Here is a 27,130-nt window from a genome sequence, read left to right as displayed (position 1 = left end):
TTAATAGATTTTTTTGAAGGTATTTTTTGCCTTAAGAATAGTCCAAATTTTCTATTTCACAGGTGTCAAAGTGACGGCCCGGGGGCCGAATCTGGCCCGCTGCATTATTTTGTTTGTCCCGGGAAAGTGAATCATGAATGACTTTATGTTTTAGGATAAAATTAAAATTATTAAATTAAATTAAATTATTAGAGTATAGATGTATATTACATTTTCTGATATTACCCCCTTTAAATTGTCAATTTTTAATCCATTTTTCTGTGTTTTCAGTTCAAAAATCATTTTTTAAAATATATTTTTAGATTTAAAAAAATATAAAAACATTGTTTCAGATCTATAAAAAACTGAATATTCAGGGATTTTAATCCAGTTCTTTTATTCCATTTATTTAAAAAAATCTAAATATTATATCTAATATGGTCCAAATCAACCCAAGTCTGACACCCTTGGTATAGATGTATATTAAATTTCCTGATTTCCCCCCTTTTAAATCAATAATTGTAATTTTTAAATCATTTTTTCAGTTTTTAGTTCAAAAATCTTTTTGCAAAATCTAAAAATACATTTAAAAAAAAAAGCTAAAATAAAAATTGTTTTAGATCTATAAAAAAACGGAATATTCAGGACTTTTAATCCAGTTCTTTTAATCCATTTATAAAAAAAAAATCTAAATATTCTATCTAAAATGGTCCGGCCCACGTGAAATCAAGTTGACGTTAAAGCGGCCCGCGAACTAACCCGAGTTTGATACCCAACACAGTAATGTTTTGCATTTAAAGGGGAGAGGGATAGAAAAGTAAAGGGGGAGGACTTGCTCTTTCCAACACACACACACACACACACACACATACATACATTCACCTTTGCCACACTAACACAATTTATGTAGCCCCGCCTCCATGCTCACATTTCAGCATTTATGACAACAAGACTCACTCACACACTCTTTGAAATATGATTATTTACTGCCAACTTTCCCCTCTAAAATAAGCCCGAATCGAAGCCTTTGAGTTAAAAACAAAATTCTCACAAAAATATTTTAAATTTGAAATATAAATTGAGGGAAAATATATTCCGTTATTGTCCATTAAACAAGAATACATGATGTTGTTTGTTTGGAAATTATTAAGCAAAAAACATGAAGGAATTTCAAAGAATTTTGGCTTCTTGCTTGACATAAAAAAAATCCAACAATGACGTATTTATCTTTAAAAATAATTACAAAATTGATTGGTTTCAAGACTTTTTTCATAAGTTGAACATTCCGTAAGTAGAGGTGTGGTTTATATGTAAATTTTATGATTGAATGAAATGCATTTACTTTTTGGGGGATTTCGTCACTTGGATCTTTTTCGTATCTCGAGTCACTCATTTGCATAAAAAAAATGTGTAACCAGAAACTTTAACGTCAACTTGATTTCACGTGGGCCGGATTATTTTAACTATAATATTTCGATTTTTTTAAAATATAAATGGATTAAAAGCCCTGAATATTCAGTTTTTTAATAGATGTAAAACAATGTTTATTTTAGCTTTTTTAAATATATTTTTAGATTTTACAAAATTAATTTTAAAACGAAAAACCCAGAAAAAAATGATTATTATGGGCTATAGTACATACAGTGGTACTTTGACTTATGAAATGAATTGGTTCTGGAATTTGTTTTGTAAGTAGAGCGGTGTTTTATATGTAAGTTCTAAAATTTGTTTCGATTAAGGTGTCAAGGTGTCAAAGTGAAGGCCCGGGGGCCAAATCTGGCCCGCCGCATCATTTTTTGTGGCCCGGGAAAGTAAATCATGAGTTTCTGACTTTCTGTTCTAGGATCAAATTAAGATGGAGAGTATAGATGTATATTAAATTTCCTGATTTTTCCCCTTTTTAAATCAATAATTGTCATTTTTTCATCATTTTTTCTGTGTTTTTCGTTTTAAAATTAATTTTGTAAAATCTAAAAATATATTTAAAAAAGCTAAAATAAACATTGTTTTACATCTATTAATAAACTGAATATTCGGGTCTTTTAATCCATTTATTAAAAAAAATCGAAAGATTATAGCTAAAATAATCCAGCCCACGTGAAATCAAGTCGACGTTAAAGTTTCAGGTTACACTTTTTTTATATGCAAATGAGTGAGTCGAGATACGAAAAAGATCCAAGTGACGAAATCCCCCCAAAAGTAAACGCATTTCATTCAATCATAAAATTTACATATAAAGCACACCTCTACTTACGAAATGTTCATTTTATGAAAAAAGTCTTGGAACCAATCAATTTTGTAATTATTTTTAAAGATAAATATGTCATTGTTGGATTTTTATGTTAAGCAAGAAGCCAAAATTCTTTGAAATTCCTTCATGTATAAACAAAAAAAAAGAAAAACAATTAAAAATTACAAAGACACAAAATCCTCCCCAATTAAAAGAGAATGTAAAACACGATGATTATTCAACCCGCCGGTTGAACTCTTAAACAAGTTACCTAAGGCATTCCCTGTAGTGGGCGTGGCTTGCTGACATCACGCCCCATGTCAAGGAGGGGGCGGGGGGAGGAGAAGAAGAAGAAGCCAGCTGGGAGGTTTCCTACATACGACAAACCTGGGTAGCTTAAAGCAACCCGTGCTTTTGTAATTGTCCTCATGGCCTTGGTAGAAATCCTGCCGGTAGAAGCTCGAGGCTGGTAGATAAATGCAAAGGATAAAAAGAAAGGTTATTATTGGATGAGAAGACGCATGGATATATTAGAGTAGAAAGTTGGAATCACGTGATATGGGTGAGTAACTGTCATTTTTTAAAACTGGATTTCCTAGCTTTTTTAATGGCTTATAATTATTGTGTGTGTATGTAAGTGTGTGTTGGTTAGTTGAAGTTGTAAGTGGGGGAGGGGTCACTTACTCTGACCTATATGTGGTGCAATGGTAACTCTTAGTAGGGAGGTTTCATAAGGGTTGTTATGGAATCGACTGTTTTGCATTATTTATTTATATAGAAAGCTGAATTTACTGTATGTTTTCTGATTGGTGTTTTTTTTTGGGTAATAGTTACGTTGCAGGGAAAAATGAGTGGAATTATTTCATTTGGTGTTTTGTGCTGTGTTGGTTATGTTTATTTTTTTGTTTGTCAAAAGTTAAGACTTTTTTGAAGATTAAACTGCCTTTAATGTAAAGTGGCTGTTGTGTATGAATGGATATGAGATGAAAGTGTTTTTTTTGTTGGTTTTGGTGTACATTTAATGGAAATAAGGGATTTTAAGGTGGTGGTTTACTGTTAAAAGGACAATTTGATACAATTTTGGGGGTTTGTGTTTTTTGTTAAATGCTGTTTTTGGTATAATTTAGGTGTTTTATGCTTTTTGTTAAATTGTTTATTTACTAAAAAATTGGGGTTTATGTTTTAGTTAAATGCTGTTTTTGACATAATTTTGGTGTTTAATGGTTTTTGTTAAATTGTGTTTTTGGCATAATAATAAACGTTAATGAAAGTTGGACCATGAAATATTTGTGGTTATTCTGGCTCATTGTTATCATTTACTTATCATTTTAATGTTATTTTATAATTGTGTACTTATTTAATTTAATTTTTTTATCATTTACCTGTTATTGAATGATTACTTAATTGTTTGTTTGTTTGTTGTTGTCATTTGTGCACTTAGTTATTTATGTTGTGACTACTTATTATGTTGACTAGTTATTTCTTTATTACGTATTTATTGATTATTTACTTATTATTTATTTGTATTTTTTATCATTTACATACATTTTCTTATTGTTGACTTATTATTTAAATGTACACTTGAATAATGACAATAGAAGCATTCAACTCAATTCAATTATACAACAGGTGTCAAAGTGGCGCCCCTGGGGCCAAATCTGGCCTGCCGCATCATCTTTCATAAGTCTGAAAATCCAATTTTCTACTTATTACTACCTTACTCTCTATCCTGAGAGCCCATATTCTCTCTTGAGAAGAGACTTGAGTGTGTGGGCGTCACTTTCTACCACAGGATGTGTGTATGTGTGTTTATTGGATCCCAGTAACCTATAATCGACCGTAGAAGTCCCCCCTCAATGGGCCCCATTTCCAGCATGATGTTATGTAAGTTTTTTTTTCAGCTGCCAACCCTCCTTCGTCACTTTACCTCATGATGACACTGTTATTCTGAGCAAGGCTGTAGTGCAGTGAGTCAGTCAGTCACTGTGGCAGTAGTGCTATCAAGAAAAAAACAACTTAGAAGCCCCCCGTAGGCTTTTTTAAGACTACTTTATTATAAGTCAAGAGGTTTTTTAACACGCAAGTTTGGAGTATTTTGAAGGAGAATCGCATTTTTTACCCGACACTTCAATGTTGCTCTTGGATGAATCAGAGTCGTTCGCAGGTATGAAATTATATGAAAGTGGCTTTGTGAATTTAAATGATGAATGTTGTTTACTTCGAATTGTATGTAGACACGAGAAAACTGAATGTTTTTTTAGAATGCGTTATAATTGTTTGCTGTTAGATGTGAAGTTACTTAACGGTGTTGTGTAACACTAGATGCATACCTACTTTCAACACGTCCAGTCCAGTCTCTATTTTTAGGACTCCTTTCGCCATCTCTTTCACTTTTTCTTTAAATTATATTACTGTACTACTACATTCTTCTTTTATATTTAATTTTCAAGTGTTTTTAGACACGATTTCTCTGCTCGCCACACATGCAGCAGCCAGCTGGCGTGCCCCTCATGTCTGTCGTCTTGCAAGCTGTGCTCTGATTGGCTGTTTCTAGGGTTACTTAAAGCAATGCCCTCGTGCGATTGGCTATTTAGGGCCGGTATTTTTGCATATCCGCATGCGGAAAGAGTGAACATTCCTGCTTGTATTGCGCATGCGCATTTAGTTTTACTTTACGGTCACCACTATATTATAACGTTTAAATAATTATTTTTTGTTATTATTTATTCTTCGGTGCTGTGTCATAGTAGAAAAAGTGGCTTTTCACATTTTTTTGAATAAAAAATAATGATAATAATAATATTGGAAAAAAATCGCAAAGTAGTGAATTAATAGGATGAATAAAGATTGGTGTATATGTCAGAAATACGATTTGTGATAATGTTTCTTAAGATTTTCCCTTCAAATTAACATATTTGTACTCCATATTAAAACCATGAATATGGAAGTGAACATTGTGAATTAATGCAGTGTATTAAACGAGAGAAATAGTAAAAATAAACAATTTTAAGGTCATTTTAAGCGTACAGCTTAAACACAGAGCGGCTTATATGCGAAAAATACATGCATACTAATGTTATATTATGTTCGCATGTCATTTGATTGCTTAACATGAACAGAAGGTGTTTATGCATGTTAATTTGCAAGGCAAATCGAGCCTCAGAGCATCCCAACACATTTTATTGACCCTATTGAAAAATCTCTGGTTTATTTTACAATTTGTGTTGGCAAATGTGGCATTATTTTGTGGCATTATGCCTGGCAAATTCCTGGCATATCGAGTTCTTTGTGTGCAGACGCGTTTCCTGTTTTTCATTTCGTAATCCGTCCATTTTTAAGATCCAACGGTTACATAAAGTGGAGATCTGGTTCAGTGTGTTTTTGGCAAAGCAACTGAGAAAAGTGTGTGTGTGTATGTGTGTGTGAGAGAAAATTAAAGTTTAAAGCACATTCAAAGTTTTAGTTTTACTTTCCAGATCAACCCGGTTAAGTAAGACACTCAAAATGAGTATTTGCTTCAAGTCTGTCCAAAAAAATATTGATTAATGTTGTTTTTTGTGCATTTGCTGTTACTGTTGTGTACACTAAAGTATACACCAACAGTATATTAGTGTTATTATGATTAGATTTGTTTTTATAGCATATTAAATGCATACGTCACTGAGAATCATGTATATGGGTGTTTCCTTGGGCTTTGTGTGTGGATATTTATTATTTGTAGCTCAGGTGTCAAAGTGGCGGCCCGGGGGCCAAATCTGGCACGGCGTATCATTTTATGTGGCCCGGAAAAGTAAATGATGAGTGTCGACTTTCTGTTTTAGGAACAAATTCAAATGAAGAGTATAGATGTATGTTAAATTTCCTGATTTTCCCCCTTTTAAATCAATAATTGTATTTTTTTTAATCATTTTTTTTAGATTTTTAGATATTTTTTTAATAAATGAATTAAAAGAACTGGATCAAAAGCCCTGAATATTCAGATTTTTTTTAGATCTAAAACAATGTATATTTTAGCTTTATTTTAAATATATATTTAGATTTTCCAAAATTATTTTTGAACTGAAAACACAGGAAAATACACATACATATATATATATACAGAAAAAATGATTAAAAATTACAATTATTGATTTAAAAGGGGGAAAATCAGGAAATTTAATATACATGTGTACTCTTCATTTTAATTTGATCCTAAAACAGAAAGTCGGCACCCATGAATTACTTTCCCGGGCCACACAAAATGATGCGCCGGGCCAGATTTGGCCCCCGGGCCGCCACTTTGACACCAGTGAACTAAAAGCTCACTTTCGCTAACTTTCCTTGCCATTCTGAATGACCATTTTGCCTCCTAAATATTTCTCTGATGAAGTATTGTGACATTCATTCTATCGAGGAATTGAAAAACATGAGTTTAAAGGGATTACATAATCTGTTCATTAACCAAATATTTGCCAAATAAGCAATAAAAATGCATTATAACATGACTGTGAGTATTTTGTACACACCTATCTTTTGGAAAAGGGTTTTCTTATATGTATACATGCTGCATAACTCTTTATATACAGAAAAGTTTATTTTTATTTTTATTTTTTTGCTTTCTCAGATGAGTCTCACAGCGCCCCCTTCAGTTCCAAGAATGAGGCACAGGGTGGTGACCTCAGGGAATGGCAGTGCATCCCTCCTCACCCTTCTACCTCACCTTCAGGGGAGACGCCGGCCAAAGCTACCCCCTCGCAGCCTAATTCGAGACCCCACTCTGGGGTCGCCAGCCAAAGACCCTCCCCTTCCTCCAACATGACAGAAAATAGGACAAGAAGCTCAAAAGCTTCGCACATGCGACGTAACATACGGTAAGACAATCTGTTCTATGACATCATCAAATTGCGACTTGATTTTTCTGTGTTATTTGGAAAATGTGACTTTGACACTAAGGCATAGGATGCAATTCTATTTACATTATATATTTACTATATATTTTCTACTATATACTTTTCTATATATATCTATATCTATATATATATATATATATATATATATATATATATATATCTATATATATATATATATATATATATATATATATATATATATATATATATATATATATATATATATATATATATATATATATATATATATATATATATATATATATATATATATATATATATATATATATATATATATATATATATATATATATATATATATATATATATATATATATATATATATATATATATATATATATATATATATATATATATATATACTATATACTATATACTTTTATACTTTATACTTTTCTACTATATATTTACTATATATTTTCTGTTTACATTATATTTTATGTATGGCAAAGTGTGTCAAAGTGGTGGCCCGGGGGCTAAATGTGGCCTGCTGCATCATTTTGTGTGGCCCGGGAAAGTAAATCATGAGTGCCGACTTTCTGTTTTAGGATCAAATTAAAATGGAGAATAGATTTATATTAGATTTCCTGATTTTCCCTCTTTTAAATCAATAATTGTAATTTTTTAATCAATTTTTCTGTGTTTTTAGTTCAAAAATCATTTTGTAAGATAAAAAAATATATTTAAAAAAACCCTTGAATAAACGTTTTTTTTAGAGATATAAAAAACTGAATATATATTTAATCAATTTATAAAAATAACCCTAAATATTATATCTAAAATGGTCCGGCCCACATGAAATCAAGTTGGCGTTAAAGCGGCCTATATATAACTATCCCCGAATATTCAGGTTTTATAGATCTAAAACAATTTTATTTTATACGGAAGATTTTAGATATAATATTTAGATTTTTTTAATAAATAGATTAAAATAACTGGAATAAAAGACCTGAGTATTCAGTTTTTTATAGATCCAAAAAATGTTTATTTCAGCTTTTTTTTCAATATATATATTTAGATTTTACAAAATGATTATTATTATTATCAACGAAAAACTGAAAAAATTGATTAAAAAATTACAATTATTGATTTAAAAGCCTGAAAATCAGAAAATCTAATAAACATCTATACTCTTCATTTTAATTTCATCCAAAAACACAAAGTCACCACTCATCATTTACTTTCCCGGGCCACACAAAATCATACATCGGGCCAAATTTGGCCCCCGGGCCGCCACTTTGACACACATGCTCTAAACATGTTCCTGTCAAAATTCTAGGAAGCTTTTGCGTGAGCATCAACTAGAATCCATCACCCAAAGTGCTCAGCAACAAGAACTACAAAGAAGACGACGTCTAAGCAACCATCGCAAGTGCGATATCGCCACGCCATCGCCGCCCAACCACGAAACCGGTGCGTATAATATCCTCAACAAGCTTTAAAATGCGATCATATTTCAGGCGAGAACGCCATCACAAAGCGCTAACCTGTTATCTTTTCCTCCCGACCTCTTTGTACAGATGATGTAACAAAGCTTGTGTCATCCACATCGTCAGAGATGACCCCGGGGGTCCTCTACCGGGATTCCGGTAGCACTTTCGGCGTGGACGTTGTTGCCTCTGATGCAAAGCGCACTCGCAAAGCAGGTCAGCCATAAAAAAAATATAAACATACACACAGTTAAACACAAAAAAGGATGATGCAATTGATAACATTGATGGCAATAGACTTAACTTTTACTGTACGTACAGAATGAAATGCTTTCATTTTTTTCGACCATCTTCAATGGCAGCCAATGAGTTAATAGGGAAGCTTAAAATGTCCGAATACTAAAAGGGCGTGGCCGAAAAATGCCTCCAAAATTAGCAGGAAGCGATTTATGTACAAGAAGTACCTGAAAAGTTCCTAAAACTCAAAATTTACTGGAGTTGGCCTGTAAGTACATCTATATCTTATCTTATTTTATGAACTGCTTTATCCTTACTAGAGTCACGAGGGTGCTGGAGCCTATGCTAGCTGATTACAGGCTAGAGGCGGGAGGACACCCTGAATAAATAAATAAATAAATAAAAAATTAAAAAAAAAAAAAAAAAAAAAATATATATATATATATATATATATATATATATATATATATATATATATATATATATATATATATATATATATATATATATATATATATATATATATATATATATATATATATATATATATATATATATATACACACACATATATATATACAAATATATACACATACACATACATATATATACAAATATATACACATACACACATACATATATATACAAATATATACACATATACACACAGACACATATATACATATATATCCAAATATATACACATATACATGCATATGTACACACATATACACACATATATACACATATATACACATATATACACATATATATACACATATATACACATATATACACATATACATGCATATATACACACATATATACACATTTATACACATAGGTACACATATACATGCATATATACACACATATATACACATTTATACACATATACATGCATATATAAATACATATACACAGATATATACACATATATACACATATATACACAGATATATACACATGTATATACACACATATATACACATTTATACACATATACATGCATATATAAATACATATACACAGATATATACACATATATACACATATATACACAGATATATACACATGTATATACACACGTATATACACACGTATATACACACGTATATACACACGTATATACACACATATATACACACATATATACACACATATACACATATATACATACATATATACACCTATTTGACCCTAAAAAAATAACCAGCTTTGTTATTACATGCAAGGATTCAAAAGTAGAAAAAAAACTATAAACGTCTCCTCCCAAAAATAATAATAGTACATCTCTTAACGTCATTTTCTTCGTTTTGGTTTTAGGCAAAGCATTACACCCGAATATTTCACGTCTCCACCCACAGAGTACATTACGACCCGCTCCCTAATTATATGAAGAATTAGCCGCCAAAGAAGGGAGAAGAAGGGGAAGCGGCACTGAGTCAAAGAGGCAAAAAAAAAAAGTGTTAGTGTGATAACGCTGGTTTTGAGCCAGAAGACACACAGACATACTAAAACACTTACATGGTGTACCACCACCGTGTCACAGTGACATTTCTAGTTGAGCTTGCATAATCACAACACACACACACACACATTCTAATCCTACTTGTATAACCAGACATTCATTGCCGTTATATAAGCTTTTTCTTGCTCTCTCATACTTTGTAGACACACTAACATACTGTCCAACACACGTGTCCCATTTGCCAACTTATGTAATGCCCATTATTTGATGTTTTTTTTCATCTTAATTTTAAAAGGAACACAAACAAGGTGTCTCCAAATGCTGGTGTCAAAGTGGCGGCCTGGGGGCCAAATCTGGCCCGCCGCATCATTTTTTTGTGGCCCGGGAAAGTCAATTATGAGGGTAGACTTTCTGTTTTAGGATTAAATTAAAATAGAGTATAGATGTATATTAAATTTCCTGATTTTCCTAATTTTAAATCAATAATTGTCATTTTTTAATCATTTTTTTCTGTGTTTTTAGTTCAAAAATCTTTTTGTAAAATCTAAAAATATATTTAAAAAAAGCTAAAATAAAGATTGTTTTAGATCTATAAAAAACTGAATATTCAGGTCTTTTAATCCAGTACTTTTAATCCATTTATTCATAAAATCTAAATATATCTAAAATGGTCCAGCCCACATGAAATTGAGTCGATAATAGCAATTTTTTAATCCATATTTTCTTTGTTTTTAGTTCAAAAATCATTTAGTAAAATCTAAAAATATATTTAAAAAAAAGCTAAAATAAACATTGTTTTAGATTTTTAAAAAACTGAATATTCAGGACTTTTAATCCAGTTCATTTAATCCATTTATATAAAAAAAATCTAAATATTTCATTATGGTGCGCATAAACACAGACCACCATTCACAATCAGAATTAAAACACCCACCGAGTGGGAATCGAACCCAGGATGCCTCTAGCAAAGTCAGGCAAAAGAAAAAAGTTATCAACCAATTTTATAATGGAGTTCTTAATCGGTCGATTTCTCAAGCTTCGGTTTCTTCTTCTCTGTAGGTACGAGAAATCGTAGCAAATGCGACAAAAATGCCGTGAACGGAGAGCGGGAACTAGAACCCGAGCCTAGCGGCATGCACTTCAACGACGACTTCAATCACCCGGATGACCAAGGACGGGTATTGGTCAACTTGAACCATCCGGCAACAGAACAAGACATTTTCCTCTCTCCTCAATTGGCGAGAGCAGTCAAACCTCACCAGGTACTAACTTTCATATGTGAATTGTCATTCATAATAATGATAATAATAATAATCGGACATAGGCTTTGTCATCATCAACAACAAAAGCCTACCGTATTTTCTATAAGGCGCACCGCATTATAAGGCGCACCCTCAATGAATGACATTTTTCCATATATAAAGGCGCACTGTGTTATCAGGCGCACTGTATTACAAGGCGCACTGTATTATAAGGCGCACTGTATTATCAGGCGCACTCTATTATAAGGCGCACTGTATTATAAGGCGCACCGTATTATAAGGCACACCGTATTATAAGGCGCACCGTATTATCAGGCGCACTGTATTATAAGGCGCACTGTATTATAAGGCGCACTGTATTACAAGGCGCACTGTATTATAAGGCGCACTGTATTATCAGGCGGACTGTATTATCAGGCGCACTGTATTATAAGGCGCACCGTATTATAAGGCGCACCGTATTATAAGGCGCACCGTATTATCAGGCGCACTGTATTATAAGGTGCACTGTATTATAAGGCGCACTGTATTATAAGGCGCACTGTATTATAAGGTGCACTGTATTATAAGGCACACCGTATTATAAGGTGCACCGTATTATCAGGCGCACTGTATTATAAGGCGCACTGTATTATAAGGCAAACCTTATTATAAGGCGCACCGTATTATCAGGTGCACTGTATTATAAGGCGCACTGTATTATAAGGTGCACTGTATTATAAGGCGCACTGTAGTATGAGGCGCACTGTAGTATGAGGCGCACTGTAGTATGAGGCGCACTGTATTATGAGGCGCACTGTATTATGAGGCGCACTGTATTATGAGGCGCACTGTATTATGAGGCGCACTGTAGTATGAGGCGCACTGTATTATAAGGCGCACTGTATTATGAGGCGCACTGTATTATGAGGCGCACTGTATTATGAGGCGCACTGTATTATGAGGCGCACTGTATTATGAGGCGCACTGTATTATGAGGCGCACTGTATTATGAGGCACACTGTATTATGAGGCGCACTGTATTATGAGGCGCACTGTATTATAAGGTGCACTGTAGTATAAGGCGCACTGTAGTATAAGGCGCACTGTATTATAAGACGCACTGTATTATAAGGCGCACTGTATTATAAGGCGCACTGTATTATAAGGCGCACTGTATTATCAGGTGCACTGTATTATCAGGTGCACTGTATTATAAGGCGCACTGTATTATAAGGCGCACTGTATTATAAGGCGCACTGTCTATTTTGGAGAAAATTTAAGACTTTTAAGTGCGCCTTATTGTCTTGAAAATACAGTAATCGTCATCATACCCAGAAACTGCGTATGACGAAATTAGTAGTGCTTCTCCATAAGGTGCATTTTCTCGGCAAAAGGCCCAAATAAGTGATAATTTTGGAATCATAATTTGGCATTCTGCTGTCATGGATACATCGCATCACCCTTCGAGCGGATTACTTACCTCTCACTGTCTTTCACTTACCTTCAGTCAGCCAGTAGGAGGCAGATCACAACCCAACGTCTTTTCATATTACCTCACTCCAAAGTTATTACACAGAAAGGACCGTGTGTCGTGCTACCGAAAGTTTAGAGTCCTGATAGATGTGGGAAAAAACGGTCCTTAAGCCTATTTGTCCATACTTAGTGAAAAATATGTTAAAAAATAAGCACTTTGAAATTATAAAAAAATCTAATCTATAGTAAAATGACCATCTACCATTTTAAATCCAATTGGTTAACAATATTGTATTAAAAATAATCGGACATAGGCTTTTTTATCATTTACTCAACAAAAGCCTAATTGTCATCATATTCAGAAACTGCGTATGACGAAATTAGCAGTGCTTCTCCATTTGGTGCATTTTCTCGGCCAAAGACCCAAATAAGTGATAATTTCGAACTTAAAATTTGGAATTATGCCATAATGGATACATAATGGAAAATCACCCCCGAGCGGATCACTTACCTCTCACTGTCTTTCACTTACCTTCAGTCAGCCAATAGGAGGCATATATCTTTTCATATTACCTCTCCCCTAAGTTTTTACACAGAAGGGATTGTGTGTCGTGCTACCGCAAGTTTAGAGTCCTGAATAATGTGGGAAAAAAACTGTCCTTAAGCCTATTCGTCCATACTTTGTGATACCTATAGCGTCAGCCAGAGGGCAGCAGCTGGAACAGATTGTGACCAGGGTGGTATGGGTCCCTGATGTGAAGTAAAAGTAAAGTGTGAAGTAAAGTTTGACTCACTTTTTGTTGTTGTTTTTTTTCTATCTCAGATTGGTGGAATTCGGTTCCTGTATGACAACATGGTGGAGTCTCTGGAGCGTTTTGGTAGCAGTAGTGGATTTGGCTGCATCTTGGCCCATAGCATGGGCTTAGGCAAGACCCTACAGGTCATCTCCTTCATTGACGTTCTCTTCAGATACACCAAGGCTCACACTGTCCTCGCCATAGTACCTGTAAGAACAATTTTAGTCAATATTATATGTCTAAGAATGAATGATTGATTTTTTTTTATCATTTCAAATGTGAATAACAACTTTAGTAATGTGTTTTTACATTTTTGGTTGTTTTTTTTCGGTACAGGTGAACACGTTGCAAAATTGGCTGGCAGAGTTTAACATGTGGGTGCCAGACGCTGAAGCCTTGCCCGCAAATAGCAACAACGGTCCAGTGAGGCCACGCAACTTCAAGGTTCACATCCTCAACGACGAACACAAGTGAGCTGATGGGAAAAAAAATGTCCGGTTAGATCACATGTGTCAAAGTGGAGGCCCGGGGGCCGAATCTGGCCCGCCGCATCATTTTTTGTGGCCGGGGAAAGTAAATGATGAGTGCTGAATTTCTGTTTTCGGATCAAATTAAAATGAAGAGTATAGATGTATATTAAATTTTCTGATTTCCCCTCTTTTAAATCAATAATTGTAATTTTTAAATCATTTTTTCTGTGTTTTTAGTTAAAAAATCATTTTGTAAAATCTAAAAATATTTTTTACAAAAATCGAAAATAAACAGTTTTAGATCTATAAAAAACTGAATATTACACTTCTTGATTTTCCCCCTTTTAAATCAGTAAGTATTTTTTAATGAATTCTTTCTGTTTTTAGTTCAAAAATAATTTTGTAAAATCTAAAAATATTTTCTTAAAAAGCTAAAGTAACCATTGTTTTAGATCTATAAAAAACTGAATATTACACTTCTTGATTTTCCCCCTTTTAAATCAATAATTGTCATTTTTTTAATCTATTTTTTTCTGTGTTTTTAGTTCAAAAATAATTTTGTAAAATCTAAAAAAATATTTTTAAAAAGCTCAAATAAACATTGTTTTAAATCTTTTAAAAAAACTGAATATTCAGGGCTTTTAATCCAGTTCTTTTAATCCATTTATATAAAAAAATCTAAATATTATATCTAAGTTGACGTTAAAGCGGCCCGCGAACCAACCCGTTTCTGACACCCTTGGATTATATTGTCAATGCCAAAAGAAGTTTAATAGCTTTAGTGGTTAACTCTGTTATTCTGTGGTCATGCAGAAACACAGCATCCAGAGCCAAAGTGGTTGAAAACTGGGCACAAGATGGAGGCGTACTGCTGATGGGCTACGAAATGTACCGCTTGCTGTCACTCAAGAAAAACTTGTTTTCTGGGAAGAGGAAGAAAAGTAAGAAAAACGTTGGACCCGCCATCACCAACCTGGATGAGGACAACCGACAACAGAAACTACTCAAAGGTGTGCTAATATATAATTTTTCACTTTTTAATTCCTTGGTTTGCTTCATTTTTGGTACCAAAAGGCAAAGAAATATGTCAATCCTTATTTTTAAATAGGGAAATAATTAAAGCAACAGCATGGTGTTTAAGTGGTTACAAACCTGTCAATTTATACATTTTTCTCGTATTTTATTCTGTTTTTTTTTTGGTCACTTCACATAGTGCACATAAATATTTGTTTAGTGTTTTTTTTTAAATTAATTTTTTTAACCCATTTTGGCTCTAATCTGTATCTTCTTGGTCACTGGTAACATATGAAAACATCATCAACTGCTAATATTGTCATGCTTTAAGCACACTATATATGAATATAGCGTGCCAGTAAGCAATGTACTGTCAGCGTCATACAGCGACATCTACAGAATCTTGAATTTAGTGCATACTAATTGGGCACCGTATCCAATTTGGGGAAATTTTAAGACTTTTTAAGTTCGCCCTATGTGAGTAAATATGTGCCATATAGTATTTGTATGGTTTAGAACAGGGGTGTCAAACTCCCTTTGGTCTGCGGGCCGAAAACAGTTTAATTTGAGATTAAGCGGGCCGGACCAGTAAACTCATTGCAAAATTACATAGAACTAACAATAAGCCCATTTTTTTCCTTTGCATTAGTCACTAATACTAATAGTTGGTGCAAATAATGAGTAAATTATCAAAATGTATATTAACAGAATTTTCCTTTTACATTATGAACAATATATTATGAACAAGAGAATAACATAAGAACATAAATCAAGTATGTGCAATTTTAACCACACTTTTACACAGTTAAACATATATTTAAGTGTGTTGTACTGATCACAGAAATAGTATCAATGTTCCAAAAACATTTATAGTACCAGCCTTGTGGAACTTAAAAACACTGTACCCTGTTTTACCAGTGTACTAGAACACTGCGCCCCTAGCGGATAATACAAGAACTACAAATTTTAAAGAGCATTCATATTTTTTTATACAATGCAGCTTTCTTCCCCGGGCCGTACCAAACCACCAGATGGGCCGGATCCGGCCCGCGGGCCGTATGTTTGACACCACTGGTTTAGAATCGTTTAATAAGGGGAATTGCAATCATTAATAAGGAAAGCAATTGGCCAAGGTTGATGCATCCTGTGTAGGTTTTCTCCGGGACTCTTTAAATGTTAAAAAAATATATCTTTCCCCCCCCCAGCAATCGAGAGAGCTTTGGCTAGGCCCGGACCCGACGTGGTGATTTGTGACGAAGGCCATCGCATTAAAAACTGCCACGCCAGCACCTCTCATGCCCTAAAGAACATCCGGACCAAGCGCCGTGTGGTCTTGACGGGATATCCGCTACAGAACAACCTGATGGAATACTGGTGCATGGTTGACTTTGTTCGGCCTGACTTTCTCGGTAAAGCAGCTTTTTTTTGTTGATTTGTTGGAGGGAGTCCACAAAAAAATGAACCCATTTTTAAGACAGCGTATTGATGTTTTTTTAGGAACACGGAAAGAATTCAGTAACATGTTTGAGCGTCCCATTTTGAATGGGCGCTGTGTGGACAGCACACCTCAAGATATCCAGTTGATGAGGTACAGAAGCCATGTACTGCACAGTATGCTGGAAGGCTTCGTACAGAGGTGAGATCACAATCTTATACACTAATGCCTTGAGGAATTTGAGATACGAGTAAAATTTTGGGGAAATATTTATCTTGAGATATGAGTACAATTTTTAACAAATATTTATCTTGAGATACGAGAAAAATTTAGAGTGAATATTTATCTTGAGATACGAGAGAAATTTTGAGCAAATATTTGTCTTGAGATACGAGTAAAAATTTTAGCAGATATTTATCTTGAGATATGAGAAAAATTTAGAGCAAATATTTATGTTGAGATACGAAACTAATTTTGAGCAAATATTTATCTTGAGATACAAGACAGGTTTTGACAAAATATTTATCTCGAGATACGAGACAGATTTTGAGCAAATATTTATCTTGAGATAAGAGTAAAATTTTTAGCAAATATTTATCTTCAGATACGAAACTAATTTTGAGCAAATATTTATCTTGAGAGACGAGTAAAATTTTTAGCAAATATCTTGAGATATGAGTCAAATTTTGAGCAAATATTTATCTTGAGATACTAGTAAAATTTTGAGCAAAACTTTATCTTGAGATACGAGACACATTTTGAGGAATTCGTATGGAAAGCTATCGAAAAAAAACATTATCGCTCTTAACCTAACGTTATTCCTCACAGAAGATCTCAAATAACGTATTATATATTTGCCCTCGGCCTTAGACGAGGCCACGACGTATTGAAGGACCACCTGCCACCAAAAGAAGAGAATGTGATCCTGGTGCGTCTATCTCCACTCCAAAGAGCTCTCTACACGGAATTCATGCCTCGCTTCAGAGATGCCGGAAACACCAGTTGGCTGAGCGTCAATCCACTCAAAGCTTTCTGCGTTTGCTCTAAGGTCATTTACCGAACTTCTTAACCACTCTTCTGTCCGGTGCTATTCTTAAAAATCTCTTCCCTAGTCCAATGATAGACGGGTTTTCATGATCTTCTTCTTCTAAACCCTTCTATTTTAGATATGGAATCATCCGGATGTTCTCTACGAAGCATTACAGAAGGAAAACCTGGCCAGTGACCAGGATTTGGATCTGGATGACATTACATCAGCTGATCAGAAGACCAAAACCTTGGAAAACCCTACTCCAATAGGAGGTCTGAGTCTGAACCAGTTGCAGGATAAGGCCATCACATATGAATGGGTATGTAACAAGCAACTTGGCATGGAAAGACTAACAAACACGGGCTTAAATAGACAGATAAGGGTTGATTACAATAAGGAACACCTAGGTAACGAAAGGTGAACACAATGGGTACCGTATTTTCACGACTATAAGGCGCACCGCATTATAAGGCGCACCCTCAATGAATGACATTTTTCCATATATAAGGCGCACTGTATTATAAGGCGCACTGTCTATTTTGGAGCAAATTTAAGACTTTTAAGTGCGCCTTATAGTCGTGAAAATACGGTAATTACTATTGACTTTGACAGGTATGAAGCATTCACTACACAGTCACCTCTAGAGCCAGCCATTGTTGATGTTTTGGATTTTTTTGTATCAAATCTTGCAGTGGGGGAGGAGCTATATGATGGAAGATTTTGTAAACTAAGATGGGATCTGCATATTTAACAGTATTGTTTCAGTTCAGGCATTTGTGTTTTTTTAATATACAACAGTGGTGGTTTTTCGTTTTTGGTTTTCTGTTTTTTCCATATATAAGGCGCACTGGATTATAAGTCGCCCTGTCTATTTTGGAGAAAATTTAAGACTCTTAAGTGCGCCTTATAGTCGTGAAAATACGGTAATCACTTGGACAGCACATATAGGGAAACCAAGCCTAACAAAACCAACCAAAACCCCAATTAACCCTAACAGCAATCAATCTTGGCCCCATTGTCTGCACAAGCTCTAATCAGTTTTAGGTAATATTCCCTCTAAGATGCGCTTCTGAGGGAATACTGACCCGCACCTGCTTATGGCAGGTGTGATACTAGTGTGTCCATAACGAGCAATGATAATGTCGCTCACACTGGTACTCAGTGCACTCAGGGAGGTTGTCTTTCTGCCCAGACCAACAAAAAATTAGAGGGAACATTGGTTTTAGGCCAACTAGTCTTTGGCAATCAGGTCACAGTTGCTCAATTGAAGACATATTATGATTTCCAACCTAGGCAAAGGACATCATGTGCGATTATGAGCCTGGCATCTTGGAAAACTCTCCAAAAATGGTCCTGCTGTTCCACCTGATTGAAGAGAGTGTCACAAAAGGGGATAAAATCCTCGTTTTCAGGTTTGTGAAAGAGATTTAACGACATGGTTCTGAACCATTTCAGCTCATCTTATAATAACGGATTCGTTTCTTTCTGGATTCCACAGTCAAAGCTTGTCCACTCTGACTGTGATTGAAGATTTCCTGGCTAAGAGACCGGTACCTCGTTCTGGCAACACCCCTGGAAAAGAACACCTCAGCCAGAACTGGGTCCGAAATCAGAACTACTACAGTGAGTCATAGTACAGCTTTAACACCACTCAAACTATTTCTACACTCAATAACGCTGTACAGGATAGTTTACAACTACCTATATAGAAAGCTGAGCCCACCAGGCTTATAAAAATGATTAGCGCATCCATGCTAATATGAATGTTGCCTCAGTATCTGTTAGCTAAGATTAGTGCTTCTCAATTCTTTTCTGTTAGGCCCCCCCTAGCAAGAAGAAAACTATTTGCGTCCCCCCCCACCCCCACTTCCCACCGTGACTATAAATAAAATCATTTTATAAAATTGTTATAAGTACAACATTTTATCCTTATTAACATTAAAGAAAAGGGAAAAAAAGAAAGAAATATAGTCAAACTTACAAAGAATAACTTTATTAAATCTTGTTTTAAGTCTGCAACAGAAAAGATTTTAAGTGCATCAATGCCTGAAATAAAAAATAAATGAGAGCGCCACTGCCAGCTACTGTAGTGGATGCGCAATTACACTTTATACTAGTACGGCCAAATAAAATCCTGTTCCCCAGGGTTACACCCCCCCCCCCCCACCCCCACAGGTAAAGGGGGGGGCGCCCCACTATTTGAGAAGCACTGGCTAAGATTAACTTGAAAAATACACCTTCTTTTGAACAATTGCTATTATGAAAAAGATTTTTAGTTGTTTTATAACCCTTATCGGATTGTGTAATGTTTTTTTTTTTAGGACTGGATGGTAGTACAACCGCCTCCGAGCGAGAAAGATTAATTAACCAGTTCAATGATCCCAACAACACCTCAGCATTTCTCTTCCTACTCTCGACAAGGTAACGCAAACACAGAAGGCAATAACAATGGGATGCCAGATTGGGTAAGTCCCAATAATCAAGCTGTACTTCTGTGATATTCTACAGGGCTGGTTGTTTGGGCGTAAACTTGGTGGGAGCTAACCGTGTGGTGGTCTTTGACGCCTCTTGGAACCCGTGTCACGATGCGCAGGCCGTCTGTCGGGTTTATCGTTACGGCCAGAAGAAGCCATGCCACGTCTACAGGCTGGTGTGCGATTTCACACTTGAAAAGAAGATCTTTGACCGCCAGATTTCCAAGCAAGGGATGTCTGGTGAGTACAGTTGGGTGAAACTAGGTGGGGTGGGCAAACTTTTTGGCCCGGGGGCCACATTGACTTTAAAAATTTGACAGATGGGTCAGCAGAAGATACGATACATATAAAAAAGTGCATCCGTTAACAGTACATATGAAACATAAACAGAAAAAAAGGAGTAAAGTATTAACATACTCATCAATTATCATTAATGTAAAAATTATAAAGTACAAATTAAAGTAAAAAGGAATGTATTAAGAAATATTAAAATATAATTTAAAAAAATAGAAGGGCTGTAAAACACGAAAAACTAATAAGAGTGGACAGAGCTACTGCTAATGGCTTCCACGTGACGGCGCCATCTTGGGGAAAAATACATTATTTGGACAACGTTGGCGGGCCGGACTAAAAGACCTAGCGGGCTGGATGTGGCCCGCGGGCCGTAGTTTGCCCATGCCTCCTATAGAAGCTGTCTGTGACACCATGACTTAAACTTCATAATACGATTTTAAGAACAACAAATATGGCAACAAAATATCAATTCTATGACGGGATCGAAAAATTGCCCAAATTAAAAGTATTGTATTTTCACGACTATATGGCGCATCACATTTAAAGCCGCAGTGTCAGTAACGAGTGCAATTTCTGTATTTAACACACTGGAAAAGTAAGACTTTTAAGTGCGCCTTATAGTCGTGAAAATGCGGTATTTCATTTGAGGGTCTTTGATGTAGTTAGAATATGCGGGTAAGCGTGTCGGCAAGCATACCAAATTTTGAATTTAGCGCATAAACAAGGCGCAATGACTGATTGGGCGCCATGTCCATTTTAGAGAACATTTTAGACTTAAGTGCGCCTTATAGAGATGTTAAAATACAGTATCTTTCCTACAAATCAATATAAACTTATATTATTCATACCTTTCCTCTTCCTCAACTATCAGACCGAGTGGTGGATGATCTCAATCCAATGTTGCCCTTCACCCGAAGAGAAGTGGAATCTCTTCTTGACTTTTCCGAAGAGGAACCCGAGCTCCGCCAAGTGCGGCTTCAGCCTCAAGATGGAACAGATTCGGTCCTCGGAAAAGCACTACGCCTCTTTTCGCACTTAATTACCAAGGTAGATGATCATAAGAACTACTTAATCATCCTCGGCAGTCGTAGTCAATGTGTTTTGCTTCGATTCTTTCAGCAACCGTTCCCCCACGAGTCTCTTCTTATGGACCGCAGAGAGATGAAGTTGAGCACAGCCGAGAAAACAGAAGCAAAAAAAGGTTACGAGGATGAGAAAAGGACTTCAGTGCCGTATACTCGTCCTTCCTACGCTCACTATTACCCGGCTAGTGACCAGAGCCTGACTAATATACCCGCGTTTAGCCAGAGGAATTGGTAAGTAGTACCACCCCGAAAATTCCCAACCAAATCAAAAAGTTTTCTCTAAATTAGTCCAATTTTTTTAGGCGACCACCTCATACTAAAGAGAAGCCAGTGGTCAATGGCGGAGGGGACCAATGCGCTCCAGTTCCCGCTGTGCCTCGTCAGGGGTCAGCAGGATCGACTCCTACCTCCAAAGACTCGTCAGCGTCCGCTCTTGGTGGTTTTCCTGTCAACTGTTTGAAAAAAGCTGGCGTTTTTGTGCAGAAAATTGTTACCACGACAGGTAGGCCATAAACATTGTCGCTGATCTTTTTAATATATATATTTATATATATATATGTGTGTGTGAGTGTATATGTGTTGATGTAAATGTATAAACATATACACACATATATATATACAAAAACACACACACACACACACACATATATATATATATATATATATATATATATATATATATATATATATATATATATATATATATATATATATATATATATATATATATATATATATATATATACACATGTACACATATACACATTGTACATATATACACACGTACATATACACATTGTACATATACACACACGTACATATACACATTGTACATATACACACACGTACATATACACATTGTACATATATATGTACATATACGCATTGTACATATATATGTACATATACACATTGTACATATATATGTACATATACACATTGTACATATATATGTACATATACACATTGTACATATATATGTACATATACACATTGTACATATATATGTACATATACACATTGTACATATATATGTACATATACACATGCATATCCACGCATATACAGGGTGTCTCAAAAAATTTGCTCACTTTTAGAATAAAATGTACTCACTAAAGGTATTCTGGTCATTCTAAAAGTGAGTACATTTTATTCTAGAAGTGAGTACATTTTTTGAGACACCCTGTATATACATATACATGCATGCATATATACATATATACACACATACATATACACATATATATATATATATATATATATATATATATATATATATATATATATATATATATATATATATATATATATATATATATATATATATATATATGTATATATATATATACACATACACGCATATATATACACATACACACATATATATACATTAATCACACATACATGTATATCTATATACATATACACCTAATTATGAGTTTTGTTTGTGCTTTAGATATGGTGATTCCAGGCACAAACAGCTCAACTGATGTCAAGGCTCGAATTACCGCCGGAGAGAGCATCCATGTCATTAGGGGTTCCAAAGGTAATATTTTTACTTTCACTTCTGGTAGTTGAATCTTTACACAATGAGAATTCTGTATTTGGACTCTTAAGATGGTTTGATGAATACTTTTTTAAATCCACATTTGCTTTTCTTGATTTTTAGGGACGTATATCAGGACATCTGATGGCAGAATCTTTGCAATCAGAGCAGCTAATAAGGCTCAATTGTCAGATGAGACTATGGCATCATCACACGGTAGGAATAGGAAAATGTTATGTTTTTCAGATACCCTATTTACCGTGTTTTCTCACATATACGCCATATTTGTTACTAAAAAATGATGACTGAATCAACGGTACGGCTTATATGCGCACAAATTAGACCTGACATGCACAAAACTGCCAGGGTATTTAAACACAACGCAATAACAAATAATTTTTTAAAGATTTTCCCTTCAAAGTAACATATTTGTACTCCCTATTAAAACCATGAATACAGAGGTAAAAATTGTGAATCAGGGGGCGGCTTATACGAGAGAAATTGTGAAATTTGAAGGTTTTTAAGTAATTTTAAGGGTGCGGCGTATACGCGAGTACACAATTTCCTCATTTCTTAATATATTGCGACTTTTCTAATAAAAATATCCTTCTTAACTCTGAATATTTTCACCAAGATTCTAAGTAATCCTGATTTATTTCTTCCCCTCAGATCCCCAAGCATCCCCAGATGAGGAGCTAACCACCGGCGCTAACGGCTACCCGTCACCCTCACAAAAACCACTGGTCACCCCCGACACTCTACTTCACTCCCTTTCCCTGGACAACCCGGAACTAATCAGCCAGTTGCAGCGCCACCCTTTAACGAAATCCAAACAGCCTGAACGGGGGGACGGAAACAAAATGGACGAAGCGTTGGACATAAATGGCAAAATCCTCACCGACGTGCAAGATTTGAGGATCCCATCCAAACGCAAATCCTCTCCGTCATCACAAACGGACGATTGGCCGAACAAACGACTGGCCACCGACGAGCTGTCGCCAAATTTCCCGTACTCTGGTGCCTATGGGCTCCCCCTAGGCTTCCACCCCGCCATGCTCGCCGGCTCGTTGGGCCGACAGCTGCTCTACGCGGGGGCGGGGTCTCCTTTTTTCCACCCTTCACATCCGGCACTGGGCGACTCGAGTTTGGCGCCCGAGCTGTTGGGTTTAAGCGGCGTCCCCGCCCCCGCTGACGTGTCGGCGCCATCTTCAGGCCCACCGCCGCCGTTCACGTTGCCACCCGGCCTCGCTCATCCCTACGGTCAGTCCGTGGCCAGTTTGTACCGGAATTCCTCTACGCTTCTCGGTGGGCTTCCCGATCCGTTGGCGGCGAGTTTTGTCTCGCGATACGCCCCAACTGCGGGGTCTTCGTCCGCTTCGGCGCCATCGGCGCACTCTGAAGTCAACAACGGGAGTGTCAGCGGCACCCCCGGTGAGTCAGGTGACCACCAAGAGGCTGTGGAAGTGAACGGTCTGTGAAATTCTCGATGGGATTGGACGAGAAAAGGATTTGTGACCTGTTTGGGTCGATGATGATTTGATCTGATCTGGTCTCAAAAGAATAACTTCAAATGGAGAACTTGGACTTTTATTCTTCGGCCATTGGAACGAAATCACTGGACAAAACGTAACAATTGTTTTGGTAGCGAGAGACTAAAAAAAAATGTGACTGGACGTTTGGTAGAACGGATGTTTGGTAGAACGGACGGTTGGTAGAACGGACGTTTGGTAGAACGGACGTTTGGTAGAACGGACGTTTGTTGGAACGGACGTTTGGTAGAGCGGACGTTTGGTAGAGCGGACGTTTGGTAGAACGGACGATTGGAAGAACGGACGTTTGGAAGAACGGACGGTTGGTAGAACGGACGTTTGGTAGAGCGGACGTTTGGTCGAACGGGCGTTTGGTCGAACGGACGTTTGGTCGAACGGACGTTTGGTAGAACGGACATTTGGTTGAATGTCCGTTTGGTCAAACGTCCGTTTGGTCAAACGTCCGTTTGGTCAAACGTCCGTTTGGTCAAACGTCCGTTTGGTCAAACGGACGTTTGGTAGACCGGACGTTTGGTAGAGCTGACGTTTTGCTAGAGCGGACGTTTGGTAGAGCGGACGTTTGGTAGAGCGGACGTTTGGTAGAACAGACGTTTGGTCGCCGGGTTCGCTCGCTGTCAAATTATGACAGCGTTGATATTCTGATATTAGATATTTAGATATTAAACTCACTCTCCTGATTATAATTTTGAGAGCGTGCTTCAACAGTAACAACCAGGTGACCAAACGTCTGAATCTACCAAACATCCATTTTACCAAACATCCGGTCGACTAAACGTCCGGGAACCCAAAAAAAAAAAACGGGTAGGGATTGTTCTTGTGTCCATCTGAATTTGATGGATCGTGCGGAAAAAACTTTTAAACCCTTGAAGTAACAATGACGTCAGCCTTAACTACATTTCTTTCTAAAAAAAATGGACACCTGCTAAAGCTTGCATCCATCCACCATGAACTCAACATATAAGCTATGCTAAAATCGTAGCTTGAAGATGGTTTTGTCTTTAACCCACTCATATGACATTTTGTTATAACGACCCGATTGGGCCAAGTGACATGCGATTAGATCTTTGTAAATCCGAACTCGGAAGGAAAAATAGCGGAAGGTCGGCATAAACGACACAATGTGATGATTTGCAAATCTACGTTGAAATGAATACATTGCAAAAACGAGATATTTAACATTTAAACTGTCAAAACATCAATTTGCACTTGAGTTTAGTCGCAAAAGGCGACTTATAGTCCGCAAAATACGGTAATGATGTTTGTAAAATACATAATTAGTTTTTGTTATGTATTCAGTTCAATTTTAGGGCAATTTTAGGAGCCTCTAATGGAACAAAAATGGGTGACGACCAAAAAGAATCGGATTTGCGCACAAAGACCGAACGTAGCCTTAGAAAATGACATGGAAGCACACCAGTGGTGCCGGATCCGGTTCTAGAAGTCCTCTAACCTTAAATGTCAACAGAATGTACGCTTACTCTAATGCCTTTAGAACTAGGCCTTTATTTTGGAGAGGCATATCGTGCATTTCTTTTTGTAGTTTTGTATTTGCCTGCAGAATTATGACGCTCACTTCGTAGCAGGGAAACAAAATCACCAACGCAAATTGCCTTTTCCACTTATTTTTTACGACGCTCGACTGTGTAAGACTCAAGCGCCCTCTTTCTGTAGCTCAGTGACATCATGCAAAGACTCAAGCGGAGAAAAATGTAGTTTTTGGACAGAATATGAACGTTAACGAGCTCGGCCCAGAAATTTTGAAGGGTGGGGAAATAGCGGACTTGAATTCGGACCAGCATAATTCTCGTATCGAATCAAAATCCATCGGAAATTATCTTTAAAAATGTTTTTTTTTTAGGGAAATAAACAGTTTCACATAGTATGTACTATACTACATCCTTTTTGTTTTGTTTTTCTTTTTTAAAACCTGCATTTAAGCATTTTTTGGACTAAATTTGGTTGAAGTCGGCCCAGAAATCTGGATTAAAAAAAATGTTGACTTTAAAATTGATAAAATAATTTTTTTTGGTCTATTTAGAGGCAGTTTTTGCCAAATTGATCTACAAAAATTGCAATAATCTTCAAATTTATGGAAGAAATGTGAAGTTACATAGAATTTTTGTCTAAAAATGTAGGAGTTTAGAACTGAGATCATAATTGTATCATAGTATAATAATTTTGGGCTGAGCTCATCGTGAAATGATAAAAAAATTGGGTTGACATCTTAGAAATTCATACTTTTGCTGAAAAAATGTCGCCTTAGTTCGTAATTGTATCATAGTATCGATTTTGTACATTTCAACAGGAATCAATTGGATCACATCCAAGTTTTTTTTGGCTTTGGTCTTGTCTATATAAGGAAAATAAAGTCATATTTTCAGTGCCATTAACTGCAAAGGGAACGGTCGCTGACGCTCAAAAATGATTGGTCGCCAATCACAGTTTTGGTGACAATGTCAAT

The 27,130-nt window shown here is 35.9% G+C and overlaps 1 protein-coding gene and 1 long non-coding RNA gene across 3 annotated transcripts; one reads left to right on the top strand and one right to left on the bottom strand.

Annotated features, from left to right (window-relative positions):
* Window positions 1-2,429: 2,429 nt before the first annotated feature.
* Window positions 2,430-4,723, bottom strand: LOC144200333 (uncharacterized). Its single transcript, XR_013327094.1, has 2 exons — window positions 4,544-4,723; window positions 2,430-2,675 (listed from the first exon to the last, which is right to left on the bottom strand). It is a non-coding gene; the product is annotated as an uncharacterized LOC144200333 (long non-coding RNA).
* On the top strand, window positions 2,596-24,996 carry LOC144200313 (helicase ARIP4-like). Of its 2 annotated transcripts, none has more exons than XM_077722400.1 (22): window positions 2,596-2,771; window positions 6,813-7,059; window positions 8,399-8,532; window positions 8,640-8,765; window positions 11,317-11,519; window positions 13,798-13,980; window positions 14,108-14,241; window positions 15,055-15,251; window positions 16,461-16,664; window positions 16,753-16,891; window positions 17,561-17,738; window positions 17,857-18,039; window positions 19,014-19,132; window positions 19,219-19,343; window positions 20,042-20,141; window positions 20,229-20,434; window positions 21,360-21,535; window positions 21,608-21,804; window positions 21,876-22,075; window positions 23,030-23,119; window positions 23,243-23,335; window positions 23,789-24,996. In XM_077722400.1, exons 1-22 carry the CDS (start codon window positions 2,768-2,770, stop codon window positions 24,595-24,597), a joined length of 4,047 nt encoding a protein of 1,348 aa, XP_077578526.1. In that variant the 5' UTR covers window positions 2,596-2,767; the 3' UTR covers window positions 24,598-24,996. The 2 variants fall into 2 exon arrangements, with proteins under 2 accessions (XP_077578526.1, XP_077578518.1); XM_077722392.1 differs by lacking the exon at window positions 2,596-2,771 and adding an exon at window positions 4,149-4,373.
* The last annotated feature ends 2,134 nt before the right edge of the window (window positions 24,997-27,130 follow it).

Source organism: Stigmatopora nigra, chromosome 1 (genome assembly GCF_051989575.1).
Source record: "Stigmatopora nigra isolate UIUO_SnigA chromosome 1, RoL_Snig_1.1, whole genome shotgun sequence".
In the NCBI taxonomy this organism is placed as follows: domain Eukaryota; kingdom Metazoa; phylum Chordata; class Actinopteri; order Syngnathiformes; family Syngnathidae; genus Stigmatopora; species Stigmatopora nigra.
The sequence above is the reverse complement of the archived record's forward strand: the minus strand, read 5'-3'. Positions and strand labels throughout refer to the sequence as shown.

What these genes read in the sequence shown, in the direction of transcription:
- LOC144200313 (XM_077722392.1), top strand. Translation starts at nt 4,340, where the DNA reads ATGTTGCTCTTGGATGAATCAGAGTCGTTCGCAG. An exon ending in GCGTTTAGCCAGAGGAATTG is followed by an intron (nt 21,805 to 21,875) that starts GTAAGTAGTACC and finishes CAATTTTTTTAG; the next exon opens with GCGACCACCTCATACTAAAG. An exon ending in GACTATGGCATCATCACACG is followed by an intron (nt 23,336 to 23,788) that starts GTAGGAATAGGA and finishes TCTTCCCCTCAG; the next exon opens with ATCCCCAAGCATCCCCAGAT.